General features: G+C 43.2%; 1 protein-coding gene across 13 annotated transcripts in view; it reads right to left on the minus strand.

Annotated features, from left to right (window-relative positions):
• Positions 1 to 13,501, minus strand: part of Tead1 (TEA domain transcription factor 1) — a 240,713-nt gene that overhangs the window by 67,940 nt on the left and 159,272 nt on the right. For 8 of the 13 annotated variants that reach the window (XM_004851443.4, XM_087211644.1, XM_087211639.1 and 5 more), the window contains 3 exons: positions 4,202 to 4,266; positions 1,415 to 1,477; positions 1,263 to 1,325 (listed from right to left, as the gene is read on the minus strand). In XM_004851443.4, coding sequence (XP_004851500.1) covers positions 1,263 to 1,325; positions 1,415 to 1,477; positions 4,202 to 4,266 — 191 coding nt within the window. The remainder of the gene's footprint in view (positions 1 to 1,262; positions 1,326 to 1,414; positions 1,478 to 4,201; positions 4,267 to 13,501) is intronic. The other 5 variants (XM_087211643.1, XM_087211640.1, XM_021263813.2 and 2 more) reach the window with 2 other exon arrangements.

Here is a 13,501-nt window from a genome sequence, read left to right on the forward strand (position 1 = left end):
TTCGAGGGCACACCCAATGCTCCTTCCTGCTGCTAGTCCTGTGCCATGGCCAGTTTGTTGGCAGGTAAGAAGTTAAAGGACTCAAGGACAGCCCTAGTGTTCAACACTTGGAGCTAAGAAATAATACTGTTTTTCAATGTGGAACAAAAATACAGGGTTCATTAATACGTTAAGGGAGGGAAATGTGGGAAAGGCTACAATATGGTCTAAAAATTAATTTTTACTCTAAACTAGCCTCCTCCAAACAAATCATAATCATCCCCTTGCATTATTAAAGTAGGGAATTATGGAAAACTAAGCATCAGGCACATTCTACTGCAAATCTTAGAAGTAGTAGGGATAATTTATATTACAAAACTATCAGCCCAAGGCCGTGGCCTACATCTATAATCAATCCCAGATACTCAGGAGGTTGAAGTAGAAAGATTGCAAGTTCAAGGCTAGCCTGGGCCACTTAGTGAGCCCTTGTACCAAAATGTTTTTCAAAAAATTAAAAGGGATGTAGGTTGCAGAAATCATACGTAGCATGCATAAGGTTCAATTCTGGGTTCAATTCCCAGTATCAAACAAAAATAAAGATAATCAAAGCCTTCATTTTTGCTATGAAATGTATTTTAAGAGTCTGGAAAATGAGGCCCATGTTTTTAAAAAATTTAAATAAACTAAGCGCAAAGAGAATGGCCAACATGAGTTGGATCAAGAGCTTTCATGTCTCTAAGATTCGCCTTTTCTCTTACAGTCATACTTCAAATTTTTTAATAAGAGTACCATTTACTTAAACAATATTAAGCAATATGGAAGAAAACAGGCAAAAATATTCTTTGCTGATTTTTAAATAATTTTAAATGACTTTTAAAAAATACTATCTCCATTAACTTTGCATCTCTGGACTGTCCTTTTTAAAAAGAGGAAAAAGCTCTCCTAGCCCAGGACTGCTTGGTGGACCTTTGAAGGCGTTAAAAAAAAAATTATGTTTCTGTGCTGAAAAGTTATCAAGACCAGCTCTCTGCAGCATTTGCATTGTTATTAGGAACACATACACACACACATACACGCACGCACGCGCGCACGCACACACACGCATTGAGTTTAATGTGAGGCTAGTACAGAAACAGAGATTAGACACAAAGAAACGTAAACAGCTCTAACATGCAAGGAAACTAGGTTACGAGAATCCCAGCACCAGGCATTCACCAGTCACCATGGAAAACAGGAAGTGAGATGCATAGCAACCACAAGCCAAAAAGCAGAAAAGCGCATACCTTTAGCTTGGAATGAAAATCACGAGATTTCCTTCTGGCAAGAACCTGAATGTGACTAGACACCTGCAGGGTAGGGGAAGGGAGGAAAACAAAGGAAAAGCCTGTAACCATGGAGATGAAAAGCCCCCTACAACTGGGCAAGCCAGACGTACCTTAATGGCGGCTTGAATTTCTCGAACTTTCTTTCTTGCTAAGACCTGTATATGACTAGACACCTACATTGTTCGGGTTTATGAAGGGAAACAAAACAAAACAAAACAAAACAAAACAAAACAAAACAAAAAAAGGAAATCAAATATAAAATCGCTACTCCTTGGGAGGGTTGGGGAGGGGAGGTTATTTGCATCTCAACAAAGCTGTGCAGTTAGGAACACACAGTCCCGGCCAGACACCAAGCCCCCAGCTCTGCTCTGAACTTTTTAGACTGGGTCATCACTGCAGTGACTTGATTCAGAATGAAAATTAGGCTCATCTCTACTTTCCCACCTGGGAGAAGTCACAGGCACTGGGAAAAGCTACTTTGGGGAGGGATGAGAGGGGGATAATAGAGCTATTTGCTTAATAATTAAGAAGGTGGGGGTAGAGGTAAATGAAAATATTTATAGCATCTCAGTTTCAGGAGGCAAAATCCCTTTTCCTCAATTTAGAGGAGAATATCCATAAATTAGCACATTGTACAGAATCAAATAGCTGAAGCTGTCAGTTGTATTCCGATCTCATTAAGAGCTCTGGATTCTGTAGCAAATGTTAAAATAATACTGACATGTAAATTAGATCTCAAAGAGAAATGGAAAGACCCAGTTATCAGAGTGGGGTTTTCTTCCCCCCTTATAAATATCTTTAATCCTTCCACTCTTTTGGGTATTGACTGGGTGCCAAATGGATTTGCATATTATTACAAAGCAAAATGTGTGAATACAGCCAGCCAGCCAGCCAGCCAGCCATCCTGTTAAAAATCTGGGTTGAAAACCACATGGATTTGCTCAACAACAAATTCACGCTGGAGAGTTATCACCAACTGCTGCCTTAAAAAAAAAACCCAGGATGCTGGGGTGTGCAAACACAGCCAAGTCCAGCTTCTGAAACACAACAACTTGACCGGGTAAACAAATTTGCATCTCTTTTGGTGAAACTTAGTTAAATTTATAAGACTCCCCCAGTGAGGGGGTCACCGGGCAAGTGCCTCGACCTCAGAGGCCAGCAGACAGCCCAGGTCGGGCACTTGCAATAGGTAGGGCATTAGCTCTGTCTACTTCCAAAATGCAGAACTTCCCATTCACAAGTTAGCAACTCAGACTTTGCAGGGATTCCCTCATTTCAAACTCTCTAGTGACTCTAAAAAGAAGATTTATGAGAATAAAAGAGCTTTTGATCTTTAAATTGGTCTCTGTGTTTCAGTTACTCAATTTTTTCATTTTGCTTTTGTACTTATTTTATAAGTACAGAGAAACAGGGACTCCCCTCATTCTCTTCCCGCCTCCGTCTGGCTCCTGCTGTTACTTATTTTCACCCGAATTTTGTTCATCTGTGATTCTCCAAGTGCATGAGGGCCACTGTTGGGGGACATCCCCTAGCAGACACTGCCCTGCCTCAGTGCTGGCAGGAGGCCACCCCACTCCTGCTGACTCAGCACCAGGTCCCAGGCACAGGCAACATTTCCTGAGGGAAAGTCCCAGCCCCTGATCCACACTCACAGAGACCACTCCTCCAGGGAGGGGAACTCAAGGCTGCCAGTCTTCAAGAGACCACTGGTGAGCTTTTCATTTCATTATAGGGTGGATTTTTTTTGAGACTAAGTTGTCCACGCTGGTCTCAAATGCATGATCCTCCTGCCTCAGCCTCCCAAGTAGCTGGAATTACAGGCATGCGCCACTATGCCTGGCTGATTATAGTTTTTAAGGACCATGCCATATCATTCAGCATAGGTCAACATTAAAAATACTTTTCATCTGTTAACTCACACAGGAGGTGTTTCTTGTTTTCTTTTTCTATTGTCACATTTTCTGTTTTTAAACACTGATTCTTATGGTTTTTGGTTTGTTTTTGTTGTTTTGTTTTTTTGAGACAGGGTCTTGCTTTGTGGTTCAGGCTAGCCTTGAACTCCTAGCGATCCTCCTGCCTCAGTCTCCCAAGTGCTGAAATTATAGATGTGCTCCTCCACTCAGCGTGGTTAAACATTGATTTTTTTTTTAACCCTTCCAGTTCTGGACTGGGTCACCACACATCAGAGTTCAGCTGCCTTATATCTTAAAGATGCAGCACAGGCAGAGCCCTGGAGAAGGGCACTGGAGCATCCTTATCCTTGCCCTGCAAGGTATTGAAGTTGTAACTTCATTCATTCCCAGCAACCAACAAAAAGCCATCTCTTAAGAAACTACAGCATGCTGGACGCATATCATTCAGTTATACTGAATGATATAAATATTCAACACTCAAGGCTTCCAGCATTACTTTTTCATTGAAAGGATGGTTAATATGATTAATGTTCCAGGCTGTTACAAAGCACACATCTCCAAGCCTATCTCCCCAGAAGCTAAGTGGGGAAATGTATTGCCATGATACCATGTGAAATAAATACTTCACAAATGTGTACTCGCTTGCAAGTGTAGTTACACCTTGCAGCTTTTGCAACACTGTCAGATGAATGTTTTGGGAGAAAGAAATGTCAACTTTGAAACAGTGCGCGGACAGTTCGGACACTGTCCTCTGCAGCCAGCCTTTTCCACATCGGATGAAAAGAACTTGGGAGACCACAGACTGCAGGGTCACTGAAATGACAAACAGTGGAAACTGAGCCAACTTGAAACACCTCCAGCGCTGACATCCTTAGAGGGGACTGGAACTGGGGGCTCCTCGGAGCCAAAGCACAGCAGCCAGTGCAGCCAGATGCCTCTGGGGCCATTCGCTGACATGCACACCACCCGGGTGGGCCACTGTACCTGCTTTCTGGTCCTCGTCTTCCCTGTCCTGAGTTTGATGTATCTGGCTATCAATTCATTCCTACCTGAAAGAAAGAAGAATTTACGGTAAGGTGGGTTAAAAATAATTTTTTCTGAACTAAGAGTTTTGTAATTGCAGCTACCCATTTATTCATGAAAATAAAATAAACAGTACAATTCCTTGAAAAACTCCTTGACTTCCTGCCCATCCATTGAAGACAGAAATGTATTTTTTTAAATCTGCCTTTTTGTTTGTTTGCATGCCTATACCTAAAGTTGGATTCATCTAGGAATAAAGAAAACTCAGTTCTGTTTCAGTTTTTAATTTTTCAGTCATTTTCCTCCTCATCCTGACTTAGAATCATAGATAGCTCCATGCAGTCCTCAGAGCCACAAGAGAATGAATGGCAGTGGCCACATGAGGGGCCGGGCTGTGTGAAAGCAGGAACCTCAAAAGGAGCTCTCTGCAGCAGTGCCCGACTATACACATGCAAGACCCCACCAGGGGAAAAGAAAATGCCTGAAAGTAAGACACTTTGGAACATACCAAGAGACTGAGAAGTCTCAAATAGGCAACTTGACTTTGAAGAACTATGATACAATAAGAAGACATATCCCCAGAAGCTATGTGGGAAATGTACTGTTACAATATCACACAAAATAAATACAAACTTTACAAGCCTTGGGTCCTTGTGAGGTGGTCAGATTCATGACTTTATCTTCCTTTTCGACATACTCTACAGTAAATGGATACCTCCATTTCATACTCCTTACAGCTGATGGAAACCAGCTCCATCCTAACAGGAGCCTCTTGGTCAAGAACAAGTTTCAGGTCTACTGCAGTCACATTCCCTGCCTGGAAACCCTAACAGTGCAGCCAGGTCTCACTTCTCCTTCAAGGCCACTGCAAGGTCACTTTCTGGGGAAGTCTCCTGGAACCACCCACCGGGTTTGGCCTCCTTGCTCTGTAACATAGAGCCCTACTGCAGCAGCACCACCCCCACCCCCACCCCACCCCTGCCTTTTCCACCTCTGAATTTCTAAGTCCTCCGTAAGCCTAAACCAGCCCTTTGAGAACTGAAGAAGCAGCCCACTGCGTACTGAAATATACTCAATAATAAAAAGATTCTACTTATATGGGGCTTCCTGTAACTCTCATTCTCAGACCCTACTTGCTCCCTTAACTAGAACAAGGCTCATCTCGCCCCTTATGCACACAGCTGGCTGCATTTCAGAGACTAGCAACAGCTTTCAGGTCCTGGAGGCACACACACAAGCTCAAGCTCCTCTGTTCTTTTGTTATCTGTGTGACAGGCTTTGGAACATTCCCAGACACCATCCTGTGACCATCCTTTGTTTTTCTTTCAGAGCTTGGAATCCAGAATGGTAGGAATAATCCTGCCACAGCAGCAGAGTATGTTTATCACCTCCTCATCCTAAACACTCTACTTCTACTAATACAGCCTAACACTGCATTAGGTTTTTAAGGACCTCAATGAACTGCCATCTTACACCAACTTGAATTCCTAGGTCTTATTCGCGTGGGCATTTCCTCCGACACAGCTCTAGAGCTTTATCTCAGTAACACCAACCACCCCTACTGTAACTGAGAGCGAGTGGGTCTGCAGTCCACACAACAACATGTTTGCATCCATAATCAGAATGCTGGATATTAGAAATGTGAACCTCTGAGCCTCTAACCCCCCACACCTAACTTTTACTATATGCTGAACATACTTTATCTGAAATGTGTGGAACTAGATATAGCTTTTTTTTCTTAATTTTGGAAGGGAATAGATCCATCTAGCCTTGTTTCCAGTCGTTCCATGCATAACTGGGATTTTCAGGCCCAAATACAGAACCTGACATTTATTTCCAGGGCATTTCATCCTGTTAAATTTGGACTAACATTCCAGTTTCTCAAAAACCTCAGATCCTGGCTAACTGAATGTACCTGTTAAGGGTACAGAAAAGGACCTTTAAATTCAGTTTTGAGGATTGCTTCTCTAAGCATTCTCTTTCAAACTTCTGAGAACTACCAATATCCCCTGTAGTGTCATCTGGTCTACTTGTCCATCTCTCAGATGGCTGTACAGATTTTGCAATTTGTCTCAAAGGCTGGCTGACAGCAGAGCCCAGCTATGAGTGCCTAATTACCAGAAGCCAGACCTGAAAGACAATGTCTGTGGCTGAGCCAAGTATCCTCCAGCTCAGGGCTGCACTGTGCACCCTGTGCAGGGCTGTCTGAGTGGCCACGGCATTATAAATCCAGGGCTCTATGTGACATGCAATTTCATTGAACCTTGTCTAGCCAGTGAAAGGAAAGTCTCCTGCCCCAAACTTGTTTTCTGCAAATGCAGATAGAATGACTTGATAGGTGCGACATAGAACCTATAGCATTACTTTAAATTTCTGCCAGCACAGGTGAATGAATGAGACCAATGTCCAGGATAGACACTGGGCAACGGTCCCTACAGTCTAAGCAAATGTGGGCTGCTGGAGTTAAACACTGTCATAATTTTAATCATACTTCTAAAACTCACTACTTCTACCATAGGCTCTTCCTGAGGTCACCTGCTATGTACTGCGTCATTGTAATGAAAGCTTAACTCTCACATTCCTGTTCTTTGGAAAGCAAGTATTCTCCCTTTTGTACCATTTTCAAGCTATGAATATTAATTATTTAATTATTTTAAATGTTGGAATTGTCTGCTTTATCTTAAACAACTCGCAGGAACCTAATAAATTCTCTTAAATGTTCTAATATTGCTCACAAACCTAGCATGATTTCAACCCCCAATCTAAATCAATTACTTCATTGCATATTTTAATTTAAAAACACAGGCTAACCTGTTGCCTACACCAAATCATTTAAGATAATTATCTGAAATACCAAATATACACAAATCTTTAAATCAAAAATATCAATGATATGGCTTTGGTTTATGAAAATGTTCTACATTCAATTTTAATTTTCCTAGAATTAAAATGTACTTACCCATTAAGCCAACAAGTACACCAGTCCAAACAATTTTGGAATATCTTTTTGACTTCTAGGGGATGTGTATATTGAGGATATCAACTAGGCTCTGCATGGAGTCTTGTCTGCAGCCTGAACCAGATGTATATTTTACAGCCCTATTCTCCAAATGAGGTGGGTCCAGGTTTCCACAGCCCCCAGGTTTTGAATTATGTTACTAAAGTGCAGAATTCCCTAACCAAAGAGCTCAATAACACTAACCACCGTTGATGGAACTTAGCTAACAGGCCATGGTGGTTCAAGAAATCTAGAAAGGCTTCCCCAAAGTACTGGAACATAAGCCAGACCCTTAGCAATAGACATTTCCTCCAACATTTTATTATGAAACGTTTTATTATTTCATTTATTATGAAACATTTTAGACATCTCGAAGTTTCTTACAGAAAAGTTTTATGGTGACTACTATATCCCTATCTAAATGCTACTACAGGTTGAATATCCTTATCCAAAATGTGTGAAACTAGACATATTTTGCTTTTATTGGATTCTAAGAAATTTGCATACATATAAAGAGTATCCTGAGGACAGAATCTAAATCTAAACACGAAATTCATGTATGTCTCACACCTTTTACACAGAGCCTGAAAGTAATCATATACACTATTTTTAGTGTGCCTGTATTTGACCTGTGACTTATCACATGGGCCAGGCATGGAGTTTTCCACTGTGGTGTCTCTCAGCACTCAAAATATTTTGGATTTTGGAGCATTTCAGATTTTTAGATTAGGGGTGCTCAGCCTGTAAGCACTTTTGCTATTCTTTATTAGTTTTCATTCCATCCCACCACTTCTCTATCCATCCACCAAGACATCTTAGTAGTTACTGCTGCATTTCAAAGTAAGTTGCTGGCATGGTTAACACTTTTCCCAAATACTTCAGTGTGCATGTCATAACTAGCACCTAAGACTGATCTGACAGGAAGAATGGAGTAGGGTAGGTTGAAGACCAGAGAACTCTGTCTGCTAACCCACAAACTCCCTAGGCCATTCCACGGGGTTTCCTTCTCAACCCAGGAGTCTCTGGGTCACACTCGTGGCATCTACAGCATTACTAGCTCCTTCTCTGAAAATAGCTGAACAGCTTCTAGAGCTAAGTGGCCATGTCATACTTCACCATGTAGCGTCACCACACTACAGCTTCTCTGGAGTACAAAAACCCCTGCAGAAATGCACAGAACATTCCTCCTCCGAGGCTGAGTGACCCTACCAAACCTGCCCTGGCTTCTTCCACAGCCAGCTGCAAAGATCAACACTGCCTGAGCCACCACTTTGATGTGCCATCCTTACCAGGCACTGTGGTCTCAATTGACTGGATTTGTCCTTTCTCTTAAACTGCATGACACAGCTGCAAGGGAGCCCATCACTGGCTTACCCTGCATCCTGGGCTTCCATGACATTTTCTGATAAAGAGGCAATACAGAGAGAGAGACTGCAGCAAAAGGACATGCAGTATGCGCTGGGCTGGCCTCACCCAGACAGAAGACTGGTTAACGTTATTGTGGGCTGTGTGTGTAATGGGATGTGGCCTCAGGGTCATGTTTGAGGCACAGCAAATGCAGGGTCTGTGGCTAGAAATTGCAGCCCAGAGACACTCAACTTTAACAGTGTAAGAGGTACTTTGTAATTGAATGGAGTCTGGGAGCCACAAAGAAAGAAGTGACAAATGGAATATTCCCCTTCCCTGGCTGCAGCCAGTCCTAAGGCAAATCCACAGCAGGCCAGGGATGACCTCCTTGGGTCTAGGGAAGGCGCTGTAGCTTCCTCAGTCTGAGACACCTCTGCTTCCCACACAGGGAGGGATGATGCATGGGTGAGGAGTTCCCAACCTTCTATGTTAAAAGAATGAGAATCAAAGAACAAATGAAGCTTCTTCATGCTGCTAAAAGGAGAATGTTATCAAATAGGCTGCAGCTGTAGGGTCTCTCGACTCCTCCCTCAAATCCTGACACAGCCCAAAAGTCTCTCGGATTATTAGAATGTTCTCTTTGAACACCCTCAGCATTCTGAACTCTGCACGTATGTGAACAATGGTTCTTGTGGCCACAGGGTCCTCACCATTTGCACACATCTGGATTCTGCCTGCCTTTCCAAGGGCTCACCCACCATGAGCCTTTGAACTGTAATGTGCCTCCAAGGTCACCCTTTTCCCTAAGCACCCTTGGTCCCTGATGTGACAACAGCACGCCTCTCTTCTCTGCCTCCCCTTCCCGGCAGCTCAATATTTGTGAAACGCATTCATGTTTGAGGCAGCAAAGAGGCTCCTCCATCCTCAAGATCCACTTTGACACTAGATTATCACCATAAAGTAAAACAAGAAAACAATGACCCAGTGGGAAAAAGCCAAGAAAGAAGCTTCTTCAAGGTGACACTACCACAGGGCATGGCTCCCAGGATGCAGAGACCCTGTGGCTTTGTCCTCCAATGCCAGCAGCAGGACAAAGCACAGAGAGGTGTTTCAGAAGCGCTTTTTCAAGCAAGATGCTACAAGATGGCATGAAAATAGTTTTGAGCCCTGGGATGCATTTTCATCAGCTGGAGTGCATCTAAAGGGGTGAAAAATCTTAGATTATAAAACCCAACAATCAAAAGGCACAGGTTTGGGGGACACTGCAGGAACCAAGGGTCATTGGCTCGGGAGAGGAGTACAGAAGGAACATGTTTAATGATGCCATCCACGCTCCTAAAGAGCTGGGGGTGCTGCTCTGTGGCCCAGCCAGAGGAGGCAGTGCTGCTCTTTGTGAACTGACATCTGAGGAGTTAATAATTAGCCATGTCCTCCACACTGCTGCCTCAGTATTAGGGAACGAAAGGAGGTTCGCCAGAGCTTGCCAGTCACCACCAGGTCAGACACCTATGTATGGATGGAGTGCAAGGGCATAGGAGGTTGATGCCAACAGCAGGAGCTTACTCTGTCTGAAGAACTCACCCATGAGATTAGTCAGGTAGTCTTACTGTGTGCTCTTCACTGCCCAGCCCATCTCCCACGTACAGCATGCCACCCCACTCCATGTTCTACTTATCCAAATGACCATGTGATGCCTGTCTGCCTCGCCCACAACCACCACACAGGAGGTTCCCCGGGGCACAGAGCCTAGCCTGGGGCCGAGAACACAGCAGGTCCTCACTAAGTACAGAGGATGGAGTAAATGACTAAATAGGAGGGATGGAGAATCCGAGTGGGAGAAGAGCCACTAGGCAGAGGGTAAGGGAAGACTTGTGAAAAACAGCATCTGAATCAGGCTCTGAGCATGGTCAACGAGGAAGTTGTGAGGCCAGTGTCTCAGCCAATCCTCAACACAAATCATTGACTCAAGATCAGCGCAGCATGAAAACTCACCAGCAGGTCCTGGCAGCCCATTCTGGTACTGCACATTCCAGAACTAAAGGTTTACAGAAAGCACTGATGGCCTTCAGGAGGTGAACAGTGACAATTCCCAGAGATCTCCTGTCTCTGCATTCACCCAGGAGTGGATAAGGGTCAACTTCAGAAGAGGGATATGTTAAACCCTGCCTGGTTAATAAGGATTTCTACCTCCAGTCCCTATAAAATGCCTGGCAGTAACTCAAGCTCCACCCTCCTCAGGAGTTTCTATTGGACAACAGCACCTGAAAACATTTCCAAGCAACAGTCTCATTGACCACTGTTTTTCTTCATTATCATGGGCCAGCTTACTGTGAACTACACATTTGCATTGGACTGCAAGGGTTAAAAAAGACAAGCAAGTAAAAAAGTCTAAGGCTGTGCACTGAATACTGTATTTCTAATGTTGTACAGAAGTTCTTTTCACTGTCATTATTTCTAGAAGAAAAATAAATATGCATAAAGTTTTCTAATGGCTCATTCTCTATGAAGCAGAACATGATGAACAGGTTAACTGGCCTTCATACTTTAACTATGCCCCTAGTCATTCTTCTTTGTGCATAATAGAGTCACCCCTGGGTTAGCCACTCTATGGCTCCAAGATCTTTAATGGCTACCTGTTGCCTAGAGTCTGTTAAGACGAATAATCAAAATCCTTCCAGATCCAGCTCAGATGGTGTCCCCTGCACGAAACCTCACCTGGAATGTGCCCAGGAAATTCACAAAGCATAGTACATGTGGGAAAGTGTGAGCCAGGGAGCCTGGAGTCCAGAGCTCACTGTATGAGCCAGTGGTAAGAAAGACCACAAAACAGGTGAAACAAAAGATACTGTGAGTTAAAAACAAACCACTTATGTATGACAGGAATGATGACTTTGGCTAAGAAAGTAGCATGAGAGTCACCATTCTGTCTTGGTTTGGGAGTTGTTCTTTATTTGCTCCTGGGCCAGGGCACTGCCCACAGTCTGACCCTAGTAAGGGTGCTGTGTCCAACAGACTCTTAAGCTAAAAGGCATGTCCATGTCTGCAGCATCTTGGTTTACACATGCTCATCGAGTGTATGGGATTTAATGGACCCTGAATTCGCTGCCCCCAGCTGTGATCTCAACAAACCCCTACCCTCAGGCTCTTTGGGGCAGCCTTCAGTCTCCATGGCTCCTATGACTCTTCTCTCTCATGCCCATGTCTGATCATGTTGCTTTCCTACATTAATAACAGGTCGCCACCCAATATAAGAAAAACACCAACTCCTTAGCATAATCCTACAGAGGGTTATGCTAGGTTAGTACAAGGTGTTTCATAGCAGCTCCACAAACTACCATCATCTTTTCTATATCTCTATACCTTTGAGTAGCCATCTGTCTTTAAATGATCTCTCCCTTCTCGTTTGTCTGCAAGCTCCTATTCATCCCTGTAAGCCCCAACTGGACTACTTCCGCCATGAAGTCCCCTGGGAGCCACTTTAATTGAGTTACATTACTTCCTTTGTACCTTCAAATACCCAGCGCACACCCTGCAGCTGCTGCACTCCTGCTACCCTGCTGTTACTTATGCACTGGACTATTCACCACCACCACCCCACCACCCCCGATATACGGACTGCTCCATGAAAAGCATCCATTTGATTCTAACTTAGATCTGGCACCCACTAAACAGAGGCTCAATACATGTTTCTAATGAATGGATGAGTTCTTCTCTTCTATATTTAGAATATAAAAAGAAATGATCTAAAGGTTATGAACACTGGCCAGCACTGCCAATATCACCTAAAATCTGTAAGCTCTTTTCACTGCAACTATTTCTGGGGTACACGGGACGACTACCCAGACCTTCCTGCTGCTCTCAGCTTGCCATGGTTCTGTGTGTGTGACCCACACCACGCTCCTTCCTTGTCACGTCCCACCCTCATCCCTGCCACCCTCCCATGCCACAGTAATAGGGACCTGGTCCAAAACAAAGCTGATCTCAACGTTAACGCAGGAAAGCCCTGTTAATGAAAAACTTTGCTAAGAACATTGTGTTTATTTATTAATTATTTGGCCTTAGAGAAGTGTGAAAACCACATGTCAGAAGTGCTTAAAATGTTGGTCTTTAACAGAAAATCTTTAATGGTGGCAATGCTGCAAGGTTCTGGGGATTTGGGGTGTGAGTGTGTGAGAAACAGTGCTGGGTATGGAACCCAGAGCTTCATGCAGCTAGGCAAGCACACTCCCACTAAACTAGACCCAGGCAGACTGCTGTTTTTTTGACTCAGATGTATGACAACCTGAGTCATTCTGGGGAAGCTGGACTTACTAGCTGAGTGAACTTGGGCAGCAGAACTTCTCTGGCCCTCTGCATCCTCCCTTGTAAAACAAGGATAACAGCACCTACTCTGAAGAGTTGTCGTTATGTCTTAGCAACTCAAATGTGAAGGTTCTATCATCTTGAGGGGCTTTAAAATAGTAATGTCTTGCACTGGGCTTAGATGTTTTCATTGACTGAACTGATATATAAGGTCCTAAAGAGCATTTAACAGGACTTATGGTCCAGAATACTGTCCACTTGGCATCTAGCACAAACCTACAATGCTTCTCTTCTCAATGCTATTGGAAATAACATCTTTTCCACATTACACTGAAAATGTTTTCAAAATCTTTGTAAAACCCTCAATTTTCAAAATGATATAACCATAAAATGGTTTCCCAGTAAAACGTACACTTTAGTGTGATATTTCAACATTGAGAGTATACCATACAAGCTACTTACTTGATATAATAATCTTTTAATCTGAAATAGATTCTTCATTGAATAAAATAGCAGCAATTAGATTTTTAACAAGGGGCTAAAAGTATGACTAAATTTCTCATATTTTGTGACAAACTGTAAAATTATCTGTATGAATAGTTGTGTCCCTTGTT

The sequence above is a fragment of the Heterocephalus glaber genome, unplaced genomic scaffold, assembly GCF_053883595.1.
Source record: "Heterocephalus glaber isolate CG9 unplaced genomic scaffold, H.glaber_assembly_v1.0 deba00001428, whole genome shotgun sequence".
NCBI lineage: Eukaryota > Metazoa > Chordata > Mammalia > Rodentia > Bathyergidae > Heterocephalus > Heterocephalus glaber.